At 40.8% G+C, this 26551-nt stretch overlaps 1 protein-coding gene across 5 annotated transcripts in view; it reads left to right on the top strand.

Annotated features, from left to right (window-relative positions):
* Positions 1-26551, top strand: part of KLF7 (Kruppel like factor 7) — a 91895-nt gene that overhangs the window by 38745 nt on the left and 26599 nt on the right. For 2 of the 5 annotated variants that reach the window (XM_031651482.1, XM_031651481.1), the window contains one exon: positions 3600-4233. In XM_031651482.1, coding sequence (XP_031507342.1) covers positions 3600-4233 — 634 coding nt within the window. The remainder of the gene's footprint in view (positions 1-3599; positions 4234-26551) is intronic. The other 3 variants (XM_003907865.5, XM_031651483.1, XM_009182889.4) reach the window with 2 other exon arrangements.

Raw genomic sequence — 26551 nt, 5'->3', positions numbered from 1 at the left:
TTTCAGTGGATGGAGTTAGGAAATACATATATGTATACTCTCACATACATATACACATTTATTTCTCTATATATGTATGTGTGTATATATTAAAATCCATGAGGAAATACTAATACCTCAATTCCCATTAAACATCATGGGCTTTTTTTTTTTTTTTGTCATAGAATTTTGCTCTGTTGCCCAGGCTGGAGTACAGTGGTGCAATCTTGGCTCACTGCAACCTCCATCTCATGGGTTCAAGTGATTCTTCTGCCTCAGTCTCCTGAGTAGCTGGGATTACAGGTGCACGCCACCCCACCTGGCTAATTTTTTGTATATTTAGTAGAGGTGGGGTTTCATTACATTGGCCAGGCTGGTTTCAAACTCCTGACCTCAATTGATCCATTTGCCTCGACCTCGTAAAGCGTTAGGATTACAGGTGTGAGCCACTGTGCCCGGCCTATCATGGACATTTCTTATGAGAGTTCTCATAATCATTTACAAACAATGTTGGAAATAAATGTTCTCATTGACTTGGAAATAATCTAGTAATAGAATCCTCCTTGACCTTAACATTTTAATCTCCATTACTCGTGATGAGAAAAGTTTTTAACCACCTCACCCTGGTTTCCAATTGACAAAATCTTCCCCTCTACCTAAACTTCATCTCCAGCAGATATAAGAAGTGTATTTCCTAAGACAGCAGTCATTTCATAATGATTTGACAGGGCTGTCCACTACATCCCGATGGGTACTTACACTTCTTCAATTTTCAGAAGGAATAAGAATGCCCTGTATTAGGATTGCAAGTTATAGCCACTCTGAAGTGGTCCAGATTTTTCCACATTTTAGTGATCAGGTGTCTCTCCATCTTTACATCATAAATACGACTCGTGCTCCTGCAATTCACACCAGGGCATACTGGATAAGTTACTTAATCCTCCCAGAAGGGTGTGTAAATTTATTTAGAATATCTCAGCCCCACAGAACTCTGAATATGAAGAGATCTGAACCTTCTAATAGTCACAATTTCTTAGTGACTTTTCCATCTTTGAGCTGGATAGTATGTAAAGAAATGGATACAAAAACTCTATGCACAGGCAGTGATGATTGAGTATGTAAAAGTCATTGTAGAGGAGGCAGGGAACTACTTCAAGGACATCTGACACCCCATGAGTCAACGGTTTTTTCTTTTTGTTGTTTTTGGGGTTTTTTTTTTTTGTAGAAACAGGGTCTTGCTGTCTTGCCCAAAGGGCTGGAGTGCAGTGGTATGACCGTAGCTCACTGCAACCTTGAACTCCTGGGCTTAAGTGATTCTCCCACTTCAACCATCTGAGTAGCTGGGACAATAGGCACAAGCCACTGTGCCCGGCTACTTTTCTTTTAGTTTTTGTGGAGACAGGGTCTTGGTATGTTACCCAGGCATCCTGATTTTTACCTAAAACATATCTGTGTCTCAAAGATCTGGTACTGCTGTTTAGGCAAAGCTCAAGAACCTTTGCAGTTGTATTCCCAGAGATATGTATTAGTGTCATTTCTAAGATTTCCCCCTCAGCATGGTACAGGGTAGGGTTTCAAAGATGGCTTTTGAAGAGTAGAAGAGGTAGAATGATCAAAGTAATAGTATAAAGTGGGCTTTGTCTTTGACAGACATTATGTACCTGTTAGGTGCCAGGCACTGTGCTTGGTAGGTGATAATTCAGAAAGGGAAGAAGAAATTTAAGGGAGATTTCAGGAGTAGAATCTTATAATTCAGAAATGAATTGAATGGAGCCAAGACTGAGGGCTTCAATATTGGAGAAATGTAAGTGATAATTTCTAGCAGTGAGATGGAATACAGAAGGGGAAACTTTTGAGAAGTGGAGTTCAGAAAAGAAGCAAGTGAGGATAATTCATATTTGTAGACCGGAGAAGGTCATCATATTGGTTTCGAACATAGAGTAGTGGGAAGCTACTGAGTCAGAGCTATTATTTAATCAATAAGCAAAACAGAATCAAAACTTCCTTGTCCACTAAGCTTTCCTTGATTAGTACTACATTACTATAGAGTGTAGAATTAGGTGTCCACTCGGCCCCTAAGAACTTAACACATTTTATACTATTTTTGGTATCATATTTTTATGTGAATTTATGTAATTTTTAGCTTGTGGTTGTTCATTCTATACCTGCATCACACGGATCTACTGCTGTATCTTCTCCCTCTACCACATACAAAGCCTTGTACCTTGCTGTGAGCACAGTAGTTGAATGAACACTTGTGACATGAGTGCTGAATGAAGATTGAAACCATTCATTAGTTCTTACCATTGAAAATCAACAGTGAGACCCAAAGCTGATTCACAGTTAAAAATCTGATTTTCTTATTCAGTAATGCAGAGTTTTACCAGAAGTGTGATTAAAAACCAGTCTTTTGAAATGTCACCAAAATAAAATCCTTGACAGATACAACACTACTAGGTATATCATTAGAATATATTCTTAATATAATAAACGCTTAGAATCAGAACATTGGTTGAAAACATAGGAGCTTTACGGGGGCAGTAAATTTGGAGCTAGTCACATTTTAAATTTGCCATCGGTGGTTCTTTGTTGAATCCAGAAGATAGAGCAAATTGAGCTGATAGTGCAGGTTAGCAACGTAGTTTTATACAAGATTCTGGAATTTTAGGATTTTTGAGTGAGGAGGGCATTAGAATACAAACTTCTTAAATATCTACTTTTGCCATAAAAGCACTCCCCCATCTTACAAAAACTTACGAGTGCCATGGATGAAGATTTGTTGAAACTAAACTTTTTGGTTCTTCTCCCCTGTTTCTTTACCAGGTGAAAATTTTATGTTGAAATATATTGGGTCCTATCTTTAAGTGGTCTGAATAGCTATGTTTGAATGTATTTTTATTATGTAGTCAGAGACACTAAACCATTGAAATAGGATTTATGCCCCTTGCCACAAAGTATATAGCATTGTATTTTAAATGACTTGCTATAAACAACAAGGGTTTTGTCTTGTGCCTCAAAAGTTTTATGGTAGACATTCTTTAGAACAATATTCTTTCCTGCTGGTTACGGAATCCATCCCCAAGGCAGGGCTTGCCGTTGATTGATTGTTACTGAGGTCACCTCTTAGTTTGAGTGAACATGGCTTGTTCTTCAGAGCAAGTGGGAAAACTGACTTACTTGTGCGACGTGCTCAAGTCTATTTTGAATAATGAAGTTGGACTCTGGGAAGTCTTAGTATGAAAACCTTATCTGTTTCTATTTGCTTCTTGCTTGCATGAGAATTTCTAGAGGGGGAATTGGAGCGTCTTACCTTCTGAATTGGATTGAGGGGCAAGAGATCATCATTTGATGTTCTCTGGAATCTCGAAGGTATGAAATAGTCCTTCTGAGGCTCTTGTTCTGCTTCAGCTAGAGTAATTTAAATCATGTGATGTGACCCTTATGAACCCTTCAGAGGTATTCAGAGAATAAATAACAAGGTCAGACCTTCTACTAAAGTGTTTCTGATATAAGCCATGAAACCAATCTCTCTGCACCTTCCCCTCTGCCTGTCAACGTGTGGCCTCATGGTGTTCTGTGCCTCTGATGGTTGTTTCTCTCCCTCGTTCTTCCTCTCGCAGACATGCCTTGAATTGGAACGCTACCTGCAGACGGAGCCCAGGAGGATCTCGGAGACCTTTGGTGAGGACTTGGACTGTTTCCTCCACGCCTCCCCTCCCCCGTGCATTGAGGAAAGCTTCCGTCGCTTAGACCCCCTGCTCCTCCCCGTGGAAGCGGCCATCTGTGAGAAGAGCTCAGCAGTGGACATCTTGCTCTCTCGGGACAAGTTGCTATCTGAGACCTGCCTCAGCCTCCAGCCGGCCAGCTCTTCTCTAGACAGCTACACAGCCGTCAACCAGGCCCAGCTCAACGCAGTGACCTCATTAACGCCCCCATCGTCCCCTGAGCTCAGCCGCCATCTGGTCAAAACCTCACAAACTCTCTCTGCCGTGGATGGCACGGTGACGTTGAAACTGGTGGCCAAGAAGGCTGCTCTCAGCTCCGTAAAGGTGGGAGGGGTCGCAACAGCTGCAGCAGCCGTGACGGCTGCCGGAGCCGTTAAGAGTGGACAGAGCGACAGTGACCAAGGAGGGCTAGGGGCTGAAGCATGTCCCGAAAACAAGAAGAGGGTTCACCGCTGTCAGTTTAACGGGTGCCGGAAAGTTTATACAAAAAGCTCCCACTTAAAGGCCCACCAGAGGACTCACACAGGTAGTGGTACAAGTTGGCCGCACGTGGTTTCTTCTCCTTTCCCCTCCTGTAGCCTCCTCATGTGGGAGGGCTCCTCTTTGTTCTGAGGAGTGGCATCCCTGCTGATGAGGAGGTGATAGACAGGCGGGAGGGCCCAGGTAGGGACAAAGAATGACTCACTTGTTACCTTAAGATCTCAAGATGTCCCAAGCACAGGACATGGGTTTGTCCCTACAGTGCCAACCACAGCATAGAATCACGCAGTTCTGAGGATGGCTGAAGGGGGCCCTGGCAGTGACTCGTAGCTGTTTGTGACACAGACACTTGTCGCTTTCCTGACACTTTGCATTGTTTTGCGAGTGTAGCTCCACAGTTTTGATCAACACTGGGGTCTGAGGATGCATTTGAAAGCATTCACAGTTAAACAAGGTAGCCAGGGTGTCCCTATTCACTCTTTTCCCAGCATCCTGATTTTTCATCAAAGTCACCAACAGCAGGAGGGTTTCAGAGTTCATTAGATGTGATCATTCTATAATTAATTGGCATCTCCTCTTTTGCATTGTTCTCTGGCGCGTGCTTTATGGAGAGATGGCAGAATTGCTTTTTAATGAGCTTGTTACTGAGAAGTTGCTAAAGTGATTACATTGCTATGTGTGTGGTAAGAGCGGGTGGGGGAGGGATGGGGATTGGGTATTTTACTCAGGGCATCCTAGTAGCCCAGGAAGAGACACTACCCCTAAGTTCCAATCATACTGATCTTTTGAGCAATGGGATAATTTGGAAAAGTGGGGTTTACACAGAAAAGAGTGAGACTCGTATTTTTCTTGGAACTGGTCTTTGTTCTCTGCTTTGAGATTGGAGCTTAGGGGTAGTGTCTCTTCCTGAGCTACGAGGATGCTAGTAGCAGTTACCGTGATTGGTGGCTTTTAAGTGACTCTCCGTCAGTGTGCTACCTGTGTGGTTTTTGCATACTGTTTGCATGCTGCGAGCTGAATAGGGAAAATCCCCAAAGGTGTAAGTGGAGGTATAAAAGCATTCTTGGAGAGAAATCAGTGATGGCATATAAGCTAGGAAAAGTGTTTGGTGCTCTGGGGGGCCTTCTGGGCTGTGCCACCAAAGAAGTGTGCAGGGGAGAGATTGTTGGCTGGAAAATGAGAACAACCTGGGCTTTAGTTCTAACTCTGCCACTATCTAGCTCTGTGACCTTGAGCCTGTTCCTTTACCTCGCCAGAGCTCATTGTCCACATCTGTTGAACAATCTGACTCTTAAGGCCCCTTTCAATTCTAATGTTCTGGAGGTCTATGAACTATTTTTGTGTAGTAGAGAAGAACTTTCTGAAGTTCAAATACATAATGTGTGACAGAGGAAATCACTGTTTTGAACCTCAGAGTTATTCCCATGGGAGAGTGAAGACTGACATTACTTCCTTGCACACCAGGACTTGGGCCTGTACTGCTCTAATTCTGAACTTAATTTCCTGTGTGGCTCTTGCTTGGTTCATAGGACAGTCTCCTAACATAATGATTATATCCCGTGGCTCAGGCAGAGACCCACTCATGGTTTCTCATCAGAATTTGAGTTCCAGTTCACCACTCCACATACACCAAGGCTAATGTTTCACGCTATTGTCAGTTTTTGCTTCTTTGATATTGTCCTGAAGGTAGTTTTTATTGATATTTCTTTCTTTGTAAAGTCAATGAGTAAAGTAATGGCAAGACATTGGAAAGACATTGCAGTGCTCCCAGGCTGGAGTGCATGACTCATCTCCTGGCCCCTCCAGGAAACCAGAGAAGGCAGAAAAGGGCAAGAATGTTGTGTTGTCTTGGGGCTGTGGAGTTCATGATTATGGACACTTTTTGAATTATTGGCACTAAGGGCACATCCTGCTTAGCATGGAGGCTGGACAGCTCTGGGAAAGCAGAGATTGTTTTTAGGGAGTCCAGAGCATTTTCTTCTTCTTTCTTATCCCCTCTTTCTAACAGAGATGTCAGGAGGGTGACTGTTAGGGTTGATGCATTATTTGGTGCTTTGTTTTTTTGAGCATTGTCTACTCAGAGTGATTACCAAGGTGGAGCTCATTATGTTACCTGGCACCTGCAACTACTTGCCTTATGTTGGACTAAAGTGGAAAACTCCTATAGGGAATTCACTCAGGGAGGCACCAGCATTATTAGAAAAGCAGTATTGCAGAGCAGTTAAGAGCTGAGCTTTGTGATCAGGTGGACTTGGGTTAATGTCCTCACGCTATCGCTTGCTAGATTTATGACCTCAGTTTCCTCATTTCTAAAATAGAGACAATTGTGTCTAACTCCTAGATTGTTTTGAATATTAAATGAGCAGATATCTGTAAAATACTTGTAAAAAAACAAAATACCTGATAGATAGTAAGAACTCATTACAGATAGTAGTGGGGTTGATTATAGCTATTACTATTGTTGTTGATATTAGTGATGACTGAGTGAAAAAAGAGCTTTGTAAGCCAGAAATAAGCCAGTTAGCCAAAGTTAAATACCGTAAAACAGCAAGAAGCTTTTTCCCTCTCGCTGCCAGTGGTTGATCAATGGGATGTGGGGTGATGACACTGTGGACACAAGTTACGGAGGATAAACCAGACATGCAAGCATTGGCCCATGGAAGTTGGCAGTAAGGCGGAAAGATCATGCCTTTCCTCCCACAACATAGTAAGCAGTTGCGTGGCATCCGCAGAAGCATTTTGCCTGTAAAACCTTCCTCAGAGACATGCACAGAAGGGAAAGTAGGTGCTACAAGAAAGAGAAACAGATAAAAGGGGAGGTAGAGACAGGGATGGAGGGTGGGGAGAATATGAATTAATTTGGATTAAATGGATGAGAATCAGAAGTACTTATTTGGAATTGGTGTGAATTGGAGCACATGGGGAACTGAAAACAAAGGTGATAATTTATGTGGTGTAGATGAACTAAGAATAATGAAAAAAGCATGAAGGATGGAATCAAATTAAGTGCAAACATGTAAAGGAAATGGACTGGTAAAAGCTCGAGGGCAAAGGTATATGGAGATTGGAATTCAGGTTGGAAAGAGGCTGCTGATATAAGGCCTGGAGTTGGGAGAGCTGCTGACCAAATGTGGAAATGAAGATTTTTTAAAAATGGGCTCTGGTTGGATTCAGGCAAGCTATTTTAACACAGGACTCACTTTAATTCAGTCAAAATATTTCTTATCTTCCAGTTGGAGAGGTGTTTTGATACAGGAAAAAAAGGGAGATAGGTATACCATCCCAGAGAAAGAAGAGAAATATTTGCATTTTATTCTCTACGGTTGCAGATACATGCTATATCTCTTCTATGTGGTAATACATTGCAAAGGAGAAACAGTGAAGAAATGAAGTAAAATAAAATGTGTGTGTCTTCCTTTTATATGCATAAAGGAAGACAATACATGTTGGTAACATGGATTTGCTTGCATTGAATAATTTTTAAGGTGTTATTCATTTAATCTTTATATAGATAGAATTTACTGAGCTGAAAAAGAGATGCATTTTTTTCCTTCTGTGGCTGTTTTTTGAGGATGCTGAATCCTTCAAAATTTTTGCCCTGGAGGATATTAGGCAATGAGGTGATTTTTTATTTATTATTTTTTAAGGTAGCAGATGTTCACATTGGTAGCTAGGGCACAAACACGGGTTGCCCAAGGAAGTAAAGTTAGAGATGGGGGTACTGAGCTGGAGGTGCAGGATGACGAGGCAAGGACTGGGACAAAGGGAATATTATGAAGTAGCAGGATTTAGTGAAAGGAAGCATATAAAAATAGACATAAGGGCCAAGCGCTGTGGCTCACGCCTATAATCCTAGCACTTTGGGAGGCTGAGGCAGGTGGATCACCTGAGGTCAGGAGTTCGAGACCAGCCTGACCAACACCCATCTCTACTAAAAATACAAAAATTAGTTGGGCATGGTGGCAGCGCCTGTAGTCCCAGCTACTCAGGAGACTGAGGCAGGAGAATCGCTTGACCCCAGGAGGCAGAGTTTGCAGTGAACCGAGATTGCACCATTGCACTCCAGCCTGGGTGACAGAACAAGACCCTGTCTCAAAAACAATAAAAATATTTTTTAAATGGACATATGGTTTATTCATTGGGAAGAGCACTTAGTGTTGGCATGAGCGTAAAAATGTTCTTAGCAGCCAAGCCATTGCAGACCTTTCTCTCCTACTCTGTTTTCTGGTCTTCATATATTTTTCTTTCTCACAAAGTCTACCATTATGATCATAGTTGTATTCATCTTCTTGAGTCAGCTAAATAATCCTTAATATTTTGATGAAAGGTAACTTTCACTTCCAATGTTAAAAAAAAAAAAAAAACTTCATGCTCATTCTCAGCAAAAATCAAATTTTAAAAAATCTTAATAGTTTCTGTGTAAAAAAGGAAAGAAGTATTTTCTACATTTCTTCTTAATTACTTCTGAGAAGAGATAAAAACCTTTCATTGAAATGGTGCTTTGTGCTAAGTGAACAGACTTTTCAAATTTGAAAATGCATATAAAGGCACATCCACATTTATGTTACTATGCGTGAGTCATATTGGAAAAGTCAGGACAACGGCCGTTCGATCTTTGATTCTTGGTCGCAGTGAAGGGAGATGTGAAGAAGTCTTGTTCTCTTTACGTGCTGCTTGGAGGACTCTCTCTCTAGACTGAAGTTGCTGTCACCTAAACCATGGGTGGTGATAAGCATTCTCTAGATTTTGTACTGAACAGTGTAACAGGATGCTTTTCAGGTGGAAAAGTAATACAAATGTGCAATTTGCTTAGCATTTTACATTTGCTTTGGGGCCCATCTTACTGAATCAGAAAGTGGCACAATCTCTAAATTTAATCAGAATTTAGGGAACTAGTTTATTTTCAGATGAAAAGGTGACTAAAAATACTACAAACAAAAAGACCAGTGTAGCATTCAAAAGGCAAACAGAAGTTATGTCCTACATGTAATGAAAGGCCTTTAAAGTTTGAAATACAATTTATTTTACTTATTCAACAAATACATACAAAGCACTTGCTATGTCCCAGACATTGTTCTAAATGTTTTACAAATATTAACGCTTTTAATCCTTATACTAACCCAATGACATAGGTACCATCTTATTTTATAGATGAGGAAAGTGAGACCCAGAGAAGTCAAGTAATTTGCCCAGTGTCACACAGCTCATCATAGATGGTCGGGCAAGGATTTGCACCAAAAAGTATTGCTCCAGTCGGAGTGCTCTTAACTTCTGTGCTTACTAATGAAGGGGAAACAAGTCAGATGAATTTTTAAAAAGTAACCCGTTATTGAGAGGAAATTAAAAACATATAGTTTAAATACAAATGGACAATGAAAAGTAAATATCCTCTCTAAATAGGTGGATATTAGGAGGGTCCTTAAACATAGTGCCTCATCAGGTGACTGAGAAGCAGTACAAGGAAATTGCAAAGAAATGGTCTTCCATTCCAGGCCTATTATTGTTACTGATAAAGCTACTATTTCATGGTCGTTACTATTTTCATTTTTTTTAACGTTAGTATTAAAGAGAGACATGCCAGTCTCAGTTCACGCATTAAAATGACAAATGTTAATACTCTGTCCCTATGAAATAAAGGTCAGTATTATCACAACATGGGAGAAACTGAGGACCCCCCCACAAAAAAAAGTAACTTAGTTCAGGCCATGCAACTGCCTGTTGTTAGAAATCAAATTGGACCCATGTCTCCTGACCTGTAGGCTTACATCCTTCTCAGTAGATTGTTTTGCCTCTTACTTACTGTTTGTGTTCCTCAGTCTTTCTGCGAACAGGTATTAAGTGCCCATAGATGTCAGGCACCGTACCATGGAGTGACCAGCAGAGGAGACCAGGGTGGTCCATTCGGAAAGGAGTGCTAAAGGGCGGTGATGGGGCAGTAAATGAAAGCAGGGTCTTGCATCGGCAGTCAGAGGCAGCATGGAAGATGTGGAGATAGCAAGTCGCTTTTCTCCTTCTGTACAGAGTGTTTATTGATGCTGTTCATCTTTTTAAATGATGCCAATGTGATAATATAGTAATTTATATAAATAGAAGCCCTAATTCAAGGTCAGGCATAGCAGCAGGATAAAATTAAATACCTCAGTGTGGAACTGTAGGGGGTTCATCGACCACTTTCAACCTCCTAGTGCCATAGATAAGAATTCTTTGAATTTATACAATAGCAACTGAAATGGGGCAATTTTAAGACATTAAAGGGCCTTTAATATGCCGAGACACATGGCTGCTAATGAAGTTTATCCATGTGTTGAGGCAGAAACTCATTAAACCCCGATTATGGGATGGAAACAAGAATAAGGGTTAAATGTTCAGTTCACAAGGTGGAGAGAGCTGAATAGGAGGGTTTGATAATTTGGATTTAGCATATTCAAGAGCTTAAGAGAAGTTTGAAAAGAAAGGGTATGAAGTGAGGTGGTGGAAAAACAATCACTGGGAAAATTTTCTGATTCAGTAAAATCTTAAAACTTTACCGCATGATAATTTAGCAGTGTGATAACTCCTAACATTTATGAAGATAAGTTAATGTAAATGTATATTGGGAAGCATGGCTTAAACTCAGCATATACACAGCAAGCACATTTATTTTATCATTATACTATGAAAATAAATGTAGGCTTTGTGGGATGCCTATTCCAGATGTCCTTTTAATGGATAATTGTTAGCCACAAAGCAAATAAGTATGTTAAAATAAGAATGGAGGAGAAAGAAAAACATGAAATTAATGAGTATTTCATCATAAACAATATTTTTGAACATCCACTATACATACACTAGTCCCTGTCTTATTGCCCAGGACCTTGCTTTTCGACACAAAAGCCTGAAATATGGTTTCATAAAATCATTATATTTGGAACCTGATCTCAAAAGAGAATATAGCCTGGGTGGGGGATGTGGGGGAACTGGGAGGAAGGAGAAGAGAAAAGAGGAATCTCATTTCAGAAAAGGCAGTGAAAGTAATAGAATTTTATAAATTCTAAGGTTTCAAGGGTAGGCCAGTTCTGTTTGATAGACAAGAAAAAAAGAGGGTCATGAAAAGTCTGTGCAAATGAAAAAATGACATTGAGAAGGCCAAGTGTGAACTTTTAGAAAAACTGTTCCTTTTAATAAATCGATAATGTACAGAGGCTGTTTCTATTATAATATGAGTGTTAATTACTGTCATGATCATGGTTATCCTGTACATCTAATATAGGAAGGTTTGAGGAAAGCTCTGTGGAGCTTTGTAAAGAGTGAAGGCTAAGATGACGTTATAAGAATTGATGGTAGGCAGGAATTTTCTATGTTTCCTGAAGTTGAAACAATGGTGTAGTGATTGTGTTTGAATTAGAAAAAAAAAACAAAACAGAGTTTAAGAAACTCATGTATTAATTTTTTTAAACAAGTTTGTTTTGAATGATCATCTTTTTTAAAAAGTTAAAATGTAAAGACAGATGAAAAATAATTTTAAAATGACCTTTCTTTGAAAAATATTCAGCTTGAATGTAGTAGAAATTACAGTTGAAACCTTGATAACGGATCATCAGGAAACAAACTTTTCATATAAGGAAATTAGTTCCGATGAGTAAATGCAGCTGTTTGGGAATCTAGTCCACCAGGGGCAGAATGTGTCATGTGACACTAAGCTCTGCTACTCTGGTACCAAATGGAGAACACCTAACCCTTTCCAGGCAGGCAGTTTCTATTTGTCTTCACCCTGATGGAAGCAAATTGGATGGCCCTGGCCAAACTTGTTTTCTAAAATACAGATCTTTTTCTTCTGCATTCCCCACCTAAGAACCTAATATCTGATCCCTTCCTGTACTCTGCCATTTTCTGTCTTGCAGCCTTCCTCTGTCCTTCACAGCACAAAGGATCTGGTAGCAATACACTGTAGGCTGTTGTGGTCGGTGGATTATACATCCATCCACCAGTGTATAACACTTTAATCTTCTATTATTAGTTTTTTAACCTTCAACTAGGGGAAACTTCATAGAATTTCAGTAGTCTGTAAACAGGTAGGGAGACATGATGGGGGAGTGTTGGGAACTGGGATGGCATTCCCCCACTTCACTCCAGCAGCATCCCATGTACCTCTCCTCTGCTACTGGATTTTCTACATTTTCTAAAAGTGGCTTCCTTTCAACAATTTGTTAATGTATTGACATGACATTATTAAGCTAAATGTTGGTCGAGGCAAGATCACTTAAAATAATTAGAAGTTGGTGACTTTTTAGTGTGCTAGTTACTCAGCCAACCACTGGTGGAGTTACTCCTCATTCCTGCAATGTCTCCATGTTTGGTCACCAATGGTTGGTTATATAATGGAGGTGAAAGCACTTCAGTTATTTGAGGATGTCTGCAATGAGAAGAAGCTTAGCACGCTTTGTTCCGTATTTCAATTCACCCTACTTTCTCCTTCAACATGTATGTTTATGGAGCTAGGTGAGCTGGGGACTAACCCAGGATTGGACCCCATAATCTCGTAGGGGAGGAAAGATCAGAATGCCCCATTGCTGGTTCCTTATGAAGCCTCAGTCCAGCTTTGTCCTAAACCAAGCTTCCTTGGCACACCCCCTTCTTTTTGCACCTCACATCTTTTTTTTTCTTCCCTTCAAAAGTTATCTGCATTCATGTAAGACCTCTTTTATTTTGTTTGCAAAATAAAATACATTTACAGGTTAAAACTCCTTTTATATTCTAAACTACTCATCTGGTATTATAAAACATATACTGAGGCTTCTTTTGTTGTTTCTGCCTTTAAAATGTATCCCGTTTCCATTACTATAACATTTATGGAATTCAGTAAAGTGGTACATATTGTTTTCAGGCAAATAATGTAAAAAGATGTTTTAATCCCAACTTTGTTGAGCCATCATAGTTTTATCTGTTTCACTAGGTGAGCTAAAAATGATAAAAGCTATCAATCATTTTGTTGCAGGCAGGAAACCAGAAGCCATCTTTAGTTAATAAAGAACTTGACCTCCATGGTAGAGTACTGCCTACTTAGGTGTCTTAGGGTATCTAATACCTTCCTCTGGAGCCCTTGCTGTTTTCCTAGCAGGGATGTTTTGTAATAAGGACTATAGTTTGTTCTAATATGGAAGCCAGTGTTAAATGAGAGTGGTTCTAGGAGTCTAGCAGATGCCCTAAAAAATGTAGGGATTCTATCTGTGTCCTAATGAATAGAACCAAGACAAAGCTTGACTCTGGTACATATTCGAGGGTAAAGAGCACCAAGATATAGTAGGAAATATTTTAGAATAACTATGCAGTAGTCCCGTTTAAAAGGTTTCTGTCTTCATTTTGTGTGTTTATGTAATTTAATGTCATTTCATGGAATTCGTTGCTTGGTTATGAACTTATAACATGGTGTTTTGAATCCCCTTACTATGGGATATGCAACATCCTTCACCTGTACTGAACGTCTGTTGCAGAAAGGAAATAATGATTCCTCATATTGAATTCTCAATTGGTCATGAGCCTGTTGAAACTAGTATTGGTATTTTAAAAAGAGCAACAAAAGATACATCTCCCTTCCTTGATATAGGTAATAAGACGTTTTATGTTCCTAGTGTTCAGGAGAGAGTGTCAGAAAATCAATATGAATAAATTCAAGTACACAGAGGATTTACCCTATTTGAAAATGCAATGTGTGGCAAAATGACGGTATATATTAAATTTTTTTGTTTCACTTGCATGTAAATATTAGCATTTAGAAAAGGTGTCGTAGGCTACTTATAAATTTAGACAGAGGGCAATTTGCTGGCTTTTTGTTTTTTTCATTCTTTGTTGTTGTTTAGTGTCTCAAGGCTTACAGCTAAACTGAATTTGAAACTAAATACTGTCATTACAGAAGATTTTTCGTGAGTTCTTCCAATTTCTCTGGGGATAAAATAATGGTCGCTGGAAGCAGTGGAGAAACAGTAATTAGGGCAAATAGTAATACTGTGCATGATTGAGGAAAATGTGAGAAAGGGAGGGGGAAAATGCAACAGACAGACTTGTACATCTTGTTACTAGGAAACCACATCAGCATTAAATACAGTGTGCTAATTGGCTATCCTGTTTCTTCCTGGGTACCAGCCTGGGCCTGCTACACAGCTGTTTCTGCTCTTTCTGGTTGCTAGGTAACTGCATCATTTGCTCCCCCCACCCCCACTTTGTATTCTGGAGGGTAATTGGCTACTTCTGCTCCTGGTGTTGCTGCTGGGTACCAGTCTGGGCCTGCTGCTCTGCTGTTTTCCAGAGGGATTTAGTCAGGAGGGAGGGGAGGAAAAGGGAGAGGAAGATATGCTGGCAATTAATGGAGCATAAGTGCAAATTCTACACAATGTCTGGCACCTGCGGCCCCTTATCCTGCCTTCTCAACTAAATCCTTTAGCTATGGAAACACATTAAAGTCTTGAAGTCTTTCTTTCTCGGCATACCTTATAAGTATAGTTTAAAGGAAACAAGACATTTGAAGACATCACTTAAATGACAGCTTTGGTCTTCTTCAGGAAAAAAACTGGCAAAATATTACATACCTATATTTTGATATGAGCAGTAATAGAATTTGTGCAGATATTTAAAATACTTTATAACAAGACAGCATCTTTAACATCCTAAGGATAGTGCCACATTATTTCTTAAATGGACCAAATTATTCTGTAGCCATTCTTCTTGATAGGAGATAGAATGGACTAAACACATTATGGGATTTTCCCAACTGTTTTATGATGAAGGAGTAAAGGGAGGCTTTCAGATACTTGACTTTCCTATCATGGGTTTTATTCCTTTGATGTGCACAGCACATGCCCTGGTGCTTTTCAGTGGGACATTGCATTTACATGGCCATAACACATTTTGCACCATAGCTGCTTTCCTGATGGCAAATGAACAAATGTGATGCAAAATCTAAAGTCAATTTTGTGATTTAAAAAACAAGTAAAAAGGTAATTACTTTACATATAGTTGTCATCTCTTGTTGAAGGAGAAGTTTTCATTTCATCATTATTGAAATTCTCACTGGAAGTGTGACAAGGAAGATTCTTTAGAAGTGAAGTGATGCTCCAAGGAGATTTCACTTTAAATGGTTGAGAAAGTATATGTAAATTGGGACCCCTTGAAGAGGCAGCTTTATTCCCCTGGGAAGGAGCTGTTTTATTGAGAAAACTCAGAGCATGTTGTGTGACTGTGCACAGAAATAGTTAGCAAAGGCAACTCGTATTTGACACTAATGGCTGTTAGTGGTTTCCCATACTAATGAGATCCACCATACCCTATCACAATTGAAGCAGAAGGAGGCCTAGGCTGAGCTACAAGCCCTTCCACCATAAGATAAATTCAGGCTTTATGGAATCATTTCTACTTAAAATACCCTTAACATAGCAGAAGACCTCCAGCTAGGCTAGGTGATTGCGAGAAGATCGCAGCGTCAACACCTATCTAAAGGAAACCAATTAGCCCTTAGTAGTGCTCAAATTGCAAAAGAAAATCTTGTTATCAAAGAACAACTTACAGAGGGGGTGTAATATTATTTCTGTTATCTCTGTTAAAAGGACCAGTTGTTAATCACTCAAAAGCATTTGCCCATTAAATGAATTAGCCATTTACTTATGAAAAACCATCAGAAGTCAGAATATCCCTTTGTCACTTGACAAATTTTATATTCTGACTTTGGGAGGGGGGTGCTTTTGTTTGAGTATTTCATCTTTGTTGACAGCAGACTGTCAGAACAACAACTTTGCAAGGATATTATGGATTGTCCCTATTTGACTTAAGCAGGGTACAGATTGAAAAGTTCAAAGAAGTCTGGGGAGTTTGTCTTACCCAGCCCTCTTCTTCACCGATCGATTGGATGTGCTTATACAGCCTCACTGTGGCTCTAGCAAGACCCTGGAAACCCAAGGCAGAGGTCTTTGAAGGCTGAAGGTGGTCATGGTTAGTCCCAGTGATACATGGACATCAGTGCATACTTCCGAGCTTCCTCTCAGTGTACTCTTCTGGGAGAGCAGATCTTTTTTCTTTGGATGTCTCCGTGTTTAAAACAATAGTGAGAGTGCAGGCATACAAGCAAGCATGCTTTGGGGAATGAAGAAAGGAGGTAGTCCATGGAGCTGCTTCAACCCCTGGTTCTCCTCAGTCCTGAAAACCTGCTTTGCTAATTCTCATGGCCACACAAAACTGCTACCTTTGACATCAAGTAAACCGTTGACAGAATTGGAAAGGACGAATCTGATGGCTGCTAGTCCCCCAGCAGGGCTGCTGCTAAGCCGTAATGTGCTTGCGTGTGAATTAGAAAAAGGCGCCCTTTGCATGGGGCGGTTTCCCTGCGCTTGAGGAGCAGAGCCGGATTCAGCCCCCCTCAGCCTGTAGCTGGACACCCTGTGCTCAAAACCTTATGTGGCCTGTGCACACCGGGAGAGCATTCCACACAGATGGGCCTTCCCTGAACTTTTAAGAACTTCTGAGGCTAATAAGGGCATAGCAGGAATGGGAAAGTCACACAATGATTCAAGGAGTATATTGGGACATCCTATCAATGTCTGAAGAGGCCATTATGTGTGACAGCAAATCTTTGAGTCCAGCCACTCTCCTAAAATGTGAGATCATTAGTTGCCTAATGTGGTGGTTCTCAACCAGGGGAGATTTTGTCCCTTAGGGAACATTTAGCAGTGTCTGGAGACATTTTTCATGGTCATATATGGGGCTGGGGGTATGCTACTGGCATCTGGGAAGTGGAGGGCAGGGATACTGCTAAGTATCCTACAATGCCCAGGACAACTTTCGCAGCAAAGGATCAGGTGGGCCCAAGGGTCAACAGTGCCAAGGTTGAGAAACCCTGGCCTAATGCAATCTTAGCTGTCCTCTTCTCTGTAGGTTGCACTGCACCACTTGCGAAACATTTCCTAGTCCTTTAACATGACCCACCCACCAGGTCTTGCCTTCTTCCCTTTTATGATCTTTAACAATATTGACTAAATGGAAATATTGCATTATTTATTATTTCTGTCAGGACTTAGATGATGTGCCGCTTTTCCCCTTATGATAAGAAAGAAATCTCTCTACCTCCACTAAACGCTTAACCTTCTAGATTGAAGATTCGTGATTGTGACTCTTCACAAGCCTCATGCCCTGCCCTTTTGCAGAGGGCTCCTGATCTGTAATAATTTGAGATTTTGCTGAGGCAGAGTTTTGATCACATCAGCTGCCAGGCTGGTACGTGGGAGGGAGGTGCTTTGCCAGGAAGTGGGCCTAGCTGACCAGGCGCTGAAGAGCCGCACCATCATATGGTATTGTCATTCTCCGCCTGGGTACAGTGGCCTTGCTGAAATGTAACAATTGTTTCCTCGTTACCAAAAAGAAGATTAACTGTTAGTGAAGAAATAAAAGTGACGTGTTTTCCGTGGGAAAATAAAACTTTTATTGGGAAAACTGTATATTGCACTGGTATTTGCTACCTCAGTGCATTTCCTACTATTCACTGTTCTGGTTCACACCAGCACCATGAGGAGCATACTGGAAGCTTTTTGAGTGCTTAGGGAGAAAGGTGCTATTTCAGGTAGAAGGATTTAAATGGCCTTATCTAATGGACACATACTTTATGTCTGCATTTTGTCAGGAGCTGTGAATTATGCATTGGCTCTTTCAGCTACATTCACATGCATAGAAAATAACATTGTCAGACATGTCATCCCCAGATACAATGGACAATATGCTATTATAATTGTATGGCATTGTCCTTGCTGTTTGGAGATAATACTGCTGACTTTATTCCTCTCATACATGTGAATGTGGCTGTAGGGAGTACGTGACAGCTGTGGCTTTTACATATATTAGCTTATCCCTTGCCACTTTAAGAGATTGCCATTAGTGAGCTGGCCTCGTGGGGTCATGCTAAGTACCATGTTTTGGATCCCAGTTGTTATCGGACCTTAGTTTTAGACCCAATAGGGAATTAGCAATATTATCTTGATGACCTGAAGATGCAGTGGGTTATTTAGTCAGCTTCCCAGAGCAGATGTGCTAAAGAAAGGGTAGGCTGAGGCATTCCTACTCAGATTGGCTTTGGGAGTAAGAAGGCAATTGGGTACCAAGCCTGGGAATGACTGCTTCCATGTTAGTGCATTACCCAAGTAAGCAATAATAATATCACTTGTATTGATCTTTACAGTTGCCAAGTGTTTCACATACATCCTTCCATTTTACCTTCACTTACTGATGGGGTAAGTCTTCTTATTATACCCATTGTACAAATAAGGGAACCTAGGCTCAAAGAATCATTTTTCAAAGGTTTCACTGCTGAACCATCGCAGAGCCTGCCCTACTCTGTTTTTCCTTTAGAGATCAGTTATTTCTTTTGGGGGCCTAAGTTAAAACGGTATAAATGAATTCAGTTTTGTTTATGGTTCAGAAAAATAAATGGCTTAATATTTGTTGTTATTTTGCTTGTTCAGTATAACTGCTAATTCAGAATAGCTAAGAAAACTGAGTAATTATCTTGTATATTCCTACATTCTGTCTATTTTGGTTGAACTTAAGAATCCTTGATCTTAGTTGGTTTTCCCCTATTTTAAGAAAGAGAGCTGGCTTTGAAGATGCAAACAGACACAAGGTATTGATTCTTGAAGTGATATCTCAGTACTAGTGCATTTGCATATTTTAGATAATTCTTGATGAGAAACAGCAAATAGAAACTTTTCTCTGAACCCCTTGAAAGAATGCATCTTAGCAATCCTCTTTATTACTAAGCTGGAAAATCCAAATGGCGATGCCTTAAAGAATTCGAAGGAAGCTATGGATGGGTGGATCTTGGTATGTGAGTTGTATGCCCCTCTCAGTTACATCAGAGCTTTGCTAGGTGAGGTTGAAGAAATGATTTCTGTGCATTTATTTTTGTTTGTATGATAAGTGTAGAATTCAGGATAATTTTATTTTATCTTTGTTTTTGCCCAGTTATTTGAGGATATTTATGGATGGGTTAGAAGTCTTAAGAATAAAAACCCTTGGTAAATACAGGAATTGTAAGTCTACTCATGGGCAAAGTTCCCATACTCAGGTTATGATTGTGCTTGATATGTGCAGCAATCTCTCCTCTGAATTCAGAAAAGCACACAGTGAAGAAGAATAGCTGCTTTCTAGCATTCTGCCAAAAGGATCTACAGGAACCTCAGAGTGAAGGGCACTTATATTATCTTCCAGAGATCTGAGGAAAGAAAAGGTATTAACACCAAAAGACAAATTCCTGGAAGGCTGAAGGAATAACACACATTACCCCTGAGGGCTCCACTCTTTTGAGGATTGTTTGTCTGTAGATATTTTTGTGTGTGATCCTGTGTTCCCTTACATCTTTGTATTTTCAAACTTCCCCTTTTTATTTCATTCTACCTGCCATGGAAATAACCTTAATAAATTGTTAGAATTGGCGGGGCGCCCAACCCAATTTGATAATAGCCTTTTCCTTGCTGATAATTCTAAGCATTTAGAATACTTTCGAGCCCACCTGTGTATCTTTCCCCCCACCCCCCCCCCACAGTTAGATCTTAAAGTTTTGTGTGTGTGTGTGTGTGTGTGTGTGTGTGTGTGGTTTTCCTGGTGTGCATCTTATCCAAAAAGAATAGTTAATGAGCAAAGCCAAAACGAATCCTTTGCAGCCAGGGAAAACTTTTCATACATCCTTCCCACTCCTGTCATTGTATGAACTACAAGGACCACAGGTACAAAGCTTGTGGGATCAATTACCGTTAGGCATTTTCTAAAAAATCTGTTGTGAGAAGAGTAAAGCAATAATTAAAATTAACTGAACAGCTTTTGCTCTATTGAGGCGTTAAATCTTTGTGTAAACACAATCACATTGTGCAAACATAGGTCTTTTTAGTTGGGTGACTTAGACAGCGAACCCACTGAAGTTTTGAGGTCTCTGGGTCAAGGGCCCATTTTGACACGGTTTGAGAGGTCACCTGCTCATTTGTGTCTGTGTTCTGCTGCAGAAAGAACTGTGAGCTGGTATGGTTCCTTGCCCACCACAGCACAAAGAAGAGCCGGCTGGCATTTGGCAGATAGCGGTCTGTGACAAGGGGGAAGGAAATTGCACACAAAGCAAGACGGCTGCACACAGGAGCTGGTGGGGAGTGCTTGGGAACCTCTGGGGCCCAGGCAATGATGCGGCTTGAAGGTGGAGAAAACAGCAGTTATAAAATATAAATGTGTTTATGATTACATTGGGCCTATGCTATATAATTTTACACACACTCATATTTGTGATTTGCAGCCACAGCTCCATATGGAGGAGAAGCTTGCTAATTTACCCAAATTGATAGGGATGCCGCTGAAGATGATCAGATTGGTAGGAGCAGTAGCTGAGAAAAAGTGGTCTCCTAAAACAAAAAAGGTGGGGAGTACTGCTGTGTCAGAGGCATCCTTTGTTCATTTATTTTGATAAGCAGAGCTTGGCTTTAATTATTCATGATAATGCTTGCCCTGGAAGGAGCAGGCCTCTGATGCCACAGCAGCTGTGGGGTGCTGTTTGGTTCTCTGTGCAGTTAACACTAAAACAACCTGCCTAGCCTTTCTTGAGATTTGTCATGCTTTCACTTGTGAGAGGTGAGATGCCCTGACGTTTTGTTTACACCTGATACCCCTTCCTAGAGGGCAAGTATTGACTTGGCTGGAGTAGAAGAGAAAGCCTGAATGATAACAGCCATTTCATGATTTTCCCATCTTAGGCATAAGAACGCGAAAGCCTAGAAGATCCCAATAGTAGACACGCCCAGCTCATAAGTGACCAAGCTGGCTTTTGAGTCTGGGTCTGACTCCAAAGCCTGTCCCCTACAGCATTATGCTGGCATTTCCTAGAGAACAGGCCAAGAAAGGGACAGTGGAGCAGACCCCACCCTTCTTCCACCCCAGTCCATCCCACTCTCTGTGCTTTCAGCCTATTTCCCAGTCTTAGCATCCATTACCATCATTTCCGACAGCTTTCCAAAGTGTTTCTTGACTTGGCAAAATCTTGAGGCACTTCTTCTGGGACCTCTTCAGAAGGAAAGCACTTTGGAACAGCATGCACGAGTTCCAAAGTCCCCAGAGCATGCATGATTCGTGCTTCTTGCAGGGGAACTTCATGGAGACAGGCTGTTGTGACCCTAGGATGCTTGATAGACCTTTTTTTTTTCATAGATGCATAAATACCAGACGATGAATGCTGAATGGCTCGTCCACTCAGCTCATAGCAAAACCCTGGGAGGCATCCCTGATATATGTCCTTTCAATCAATTTTTTTTTTCATCTCATGGGTACTGCTTTCTAAATATGTTTTACATTTGTTTGCTTTTCTCCGTCTCTGCTGCTATAAGCAGAGTCATTTGTGTTTCAGGCACTATCTTCTTTCTCCTGGGCAATTGTAGAACCTCCTAGAAGTTGTAGAACCCTCCCCACACTGGCTCATTGCCTTTGGCAGCCCATTCTCCATTTTGTAGCCAGAGTAATGTTTTAAAGTTCAATTCTGATCATGTTATGCCTCCATTTAAAAGCTCACAATGGCTACCATTGTTCTTAAAGTACAAATTCTTAAACATGATCTCTAAGACCGCTTTCCCAATAGAAATGTAACGTGAGCCACATATATAATTTTATATTTTCTAGCAGGCACATTTAAAAAGTAATTAATCATACTAATTAGTTCTAATACTGTATTTTATTTAGCTCAATATATCCAAAACATTATTTCAACATGTAAATAATTGATAAACAATTATTAATGAACGATTTTACATTTCTTTATCTCTTTCTTCTATTAGAAAACTTTCAAAATCTGGTGCATATTTTACACTTAGAGCATGAATCAGTTCAGATTGCTCACATTTTGGGTACTCAGGAGCCACCTGTCCTAGGGTCTAAGAGACTGGTTCATGCAGGTCTGTTTAAGTCCTTTCACAGTCTGGCCACTGCCTGTTCTCTCAGTCCCTGCAGAGCACACAAACTGATACTCCTCTTTGATCAGCTTCTTGGTGAGGTGTGGGAGAGAATGTAGCAGAGGGCTGAGAGGACGTCACCCCTGCTAATGAACTGGAGGAAACAGGCCAACATAGAACCATCCGCGTTCTCCCCTTCTGCAGGGCTTTCTGGAACAGCAAATAGGATGGACTGTGATGGAAGAAGGGTGGGGTCTTTTGCTTCTGTGTCCCTTTCTTGGCTTCTAGAAAACCCCAGCATGATGCTGCAGGAGAACAGGCTTTGCAGTCAGACCCAGACTTAAAAATCAGCTCAGCCACTTATTAGCTGGGTGTCTGTCCCTGGGCTTCCGTGTTCCCCTCCCTAAGATGGAAAAATCACCACCTACCTTGCAGGGCTTCTGTGAAATAGCACAGGTAAAGCGCCATAGGGCTGCCTGATATGTAAAGAGCATGCCAGGAACAGGGATGTTATTACCTGGTGTTTCTCCTTCACTCCAGACCAGTCAGTACCCACCACTCAGAAAGGGGAGGCAGGTAGAAATGAAGCTTCAGCTCATCTCACACTGAGGTGCGGGTTAAGAATGAAATCCTTGCTTTGCTGTTGGCCTTGGGGGTTTCCATTTTTGGTCTATGTACAACTTGTTAAGTGACACAGATTTTTTTGAGAAGGTGAGGGAATGAAATGAAAAACATGCTGGTAAAGTTAATATGAGGTATTCTCTGAAAAAAAAAGTTTCTACCCACACAAAGGTCTAGTAGTCAGTAGTACCGTTCTGTGAGCTGAAAATGAGACCATGGGTTCTAGGGGAGGGCAGATGAGTTGTAGTTCGCACTCCTGGCTTCCCGTCTCAGTAGATTCGATTCCTTTGCTTATTCATTTTTAAAAAGTTAGAACAACTATTATATAGGTACGTCTAAATAGTTCTGACATTCTTTCCAGTTGAAACATTTGTTTTATCAGAAAGTATTTCCAAAGGGAATATGAGCATTGATTCCACTTTAATTGTTGTTGCTTATATAAAAGGCAGAGTGAGGTAGTGGTTAAGCATGTGGATTCTGAAGGTAAGATGGCCTGAGTTTCAGTCTTGACCGTACCACATATAAGTTGGGTGAACTTGGGGAACAGCTTAATTTCTCCAACCCTCTATTTCCTCATCTAGAAAATGGGGAGGGATAATAGCCTTAGGGCTATTGAGAGAATTAGAGGACAGAATATACACAAAGGTTCTGTAGTGCCCAGCATATAGTGAGGGCCCAGTAAATATTAGCCAAGAGCTAATTTTACTTGGATTTTAAAAGCCCTATCACCCATTAAAGGTGGGTAGAATTGGACCACAAGTCTGCTGATGGTGATTATTTGAGGTGTTTTCTCTGCAGAGATGCATGTATTGTCTAGTTTGTTTATGTATAAAATTTTGTACCTTTCTCCTACACTTAGTTTTCTACTATATGTATATCTACACGAGGAAGGAAAATATAGACATTTCATCAGAGATTGATTCTGCCATTCATATATTCATATATCCAATAGAAAAAGCCAAATATATCTCAGCAGATGAGATACGAGATGTGGTAAGATATGCAGCGTATCGTAGTAGTGTATGGGCTTTGGGCAATTTCTCTCCATGTGGTATTGGGTTTGTACTGTTTGGTTAAAACCCTTTGGCTTCCTAATCAATGCCACATTGTAAGTTGAGGAGTTGAGGCTTGAGGTCTTATCTTTGATGGTTGAATGAAACACCAGCCTCTGGAGGTGGTCTGCTCCTACCATCTCAAACTGATCTCTAACCATCTTAGCTAGAATCAGGTGAATGCAGGCTCTTTATTCACCAGAAAGGTATATTCAGGTACTGGGTGTTAATATGAGCCATGTTGCATAAAGGATTTTGGGGTAAAATATTTTAATAATTACCCTGCCTGTATAGTGCTTGCAGCATATGACGCACTTGCACAGAAATCATCTCTCTTCACATTTCACAATAGTCCTGTGAGGGCTGTGCCAAAGAAGGGATCAGCTATATTTTCTGAGGAGGAAAGTGAGACTTAAAGAGTAGGTAACTTTCCTCAGGGCACGTTATAAGTGGTAACAGCTAGGACTAGAGCACAGGTCTCCTGATGGTGAGTTGTGTGTGTGTGTCTGTTTTCCAGTAAACTGTACTTGTACACATGGGGCAGCATCTTCAGAACTCTGACAACCTGTCTGGAGAGAAGAAGCGAGATTTCCTTTGTTCACGTATGTTATGCTTTGAATTAATTAGATCCTAAATGAAGCTTTTGTGACAAAGACCCAAGCTAACAGGAGCTTAAAGATGTAAGATTTCTTTTTCTCTTTAATATAAAGTCTGCACTGAGAACTGTCAGAAGCCCAAACTCCTTTTGTACTGTTGGTCACCCATCCCTAGGGTTTCCATTCCTAAGGTATTGCTCAGGTCCCTGCAATTCCAGATGGCTGCCACCAGGCCTGCTTTCCAGGAACCTCGTTTTCATGCAGGTGTTTTGAAAGTGTAAAGGGAAGGGGATGTTCCTACTTTTAGAAGTACAGCTTGATTGGCCGTGATGGCTCATACTTGTAATCCTAGTACTTTGGGAGGCCAAGACAGGTAGATCACCTGAGGTCAGGAGTTTGAGACCAGCCTGGCCAACATGGTGAAGCCTCCCTCTACTAAAAATACAAAAATTAGCTGGGTGTGGTGGCGGGCACCTGTAATCCCAGCTACTCGGGAGGCTGAGGCAGGAGAATCACTTGAACCCGGGAGGGGAGGTTGCAGTGAACTGAGATCACGCCACTGCACTCCAACTTGGGTGACAGAATAAGACTATGTCTCAAAAATAAATAAATAAAAGTATAGCTTGACATTGCACTTGTCACTTCCACTTATGTCTCATCAGCCAGAAATTGGTCATATGTCAACAAGCAATTGCAAAGGAGTTTGGAAATACAGTCTTTATTCTGGGTGGCCATAAGCTCAACAAAAACCTAGGGATACTCTTACCTAGGGATAAGGGGAGAATGAATATAGAGGACAACTGGCAGTTGCTGTTATGCTTTTAGTCTTAATAATCCTTTTTAAAAAGCCTTTAATGCAGGCATTTTAACAGAAAACTCTTGAGTTCGGAAATTCTAAATGTATGAAATGATAAGGGTAACATGCTAGTACATAGTAGTTTGTGGCACATTGCAAGATCAAAATAATTGCATGAAAACTAGGTTTCTGTGAAATGGCTTAAGTTCTGAATGGAAACATAATTTACATTTTGCATTTCATGAGAATATTACATTATTGGAATAATATGAAGTGACTGGGAAATTAATAACTTAAGCACAAAAGCATATGGAGTCAAATTAACTGCATCTTAATATTTCTTGCACTTCTTTTTCCCCCTTCCGAAGTATAAAGTCACATTACATTGACATTTTCCTCCCAGAATGCCTTCATTCTTCAGTAGAAGAATGAAGAGAAAGTATTTTGTAGCTGTGAGTTGAGCACAGACAAAAGTTAAGGCTGTTTGAGGTTAGAGGTATATAGGATGACAGATTGTGTGGGGGTGTTTCTACATATGTGGGTGTCAGTATGTTTGTACTGAGTTGTTTGCAGATTGGGGGGGAGGGCAGGGTGTGTGTGTGTGTGTGTGTGTGTGTGTGAATGTGAATGTAGATTTCCCGGGTGGTTTCAGTCATTGTGTTTTCTTCTTAATGATTCCTATTAGGGAGCAGCAGAAAGAAGATGTCGGAAGATCTAGGTAACTGCCTAAAGGAAGGTTTGGAGGTGGACCAGTAGTGTATGGGTATGTTCATTCAGCCAGGGTAATTGAGGATCTTTGACATGTGTTCAGCATTCTAAGTCTTGGGAATACTAAGGTGAATAAGCCTGGCTTCTGCCCTTAAAGGCAGCATTTGGTTTTGTGGAGCTACATAGAATGTAAACAATTTACTCAAACGATATGATAGTCTCTTCTAGAGGAAGTTAGGTGAGCAGAAGGAAGGAGTGCCCAACTCTATCAGAGTCCATCTAGAGCCACTTCCCACGGGATATGCTTTGGAAGTACTAGGACCACACATTGTGCCAGGCTCTGAAGACACAACTATGCACAGATGTGAGGGTCTGGCCTCAAGGGAGTCAGTCTCCTGAGGGGACAGTTTGTCATCAAGGCTCCTTAGGGTTTGGCATTACCACCTCTTCAGTCCATTCTTAAGGGTCCTCCTCACATACTTACATCTTGACCTCAGGATGATAAACCACTATCTCTTATCTCTGGGCCTTTGTGCATGTTGTTCCTTCTCCAGGAAATACTTAGTGCCCTTGTCCCTGGTGTCCTTCAAGTTTCAGGGAGGCTGATCGTCTCTCGGACACCTGCCGTAATAGTCTTACCAAGTCTTAGGGATTTTCTGTTTCACGT

Source organism: Papio anubis, chromosome 10, assembly GCF_008728515.1.
Source record: "Papio anubis isolate 15944 chromosome 10, Panubis1.0, whole genome shotgun sequence".
Classification (NCBI taxonomy): domain Eukaryota; kingdom Metazoa; phylum Chordata; class Mammalia; order Primates; family Cercopithecidae; genus Papio; species Papio anubis.
This window is presented reverse-complemented; position numbering and strand designations above follow the sequence as displayed.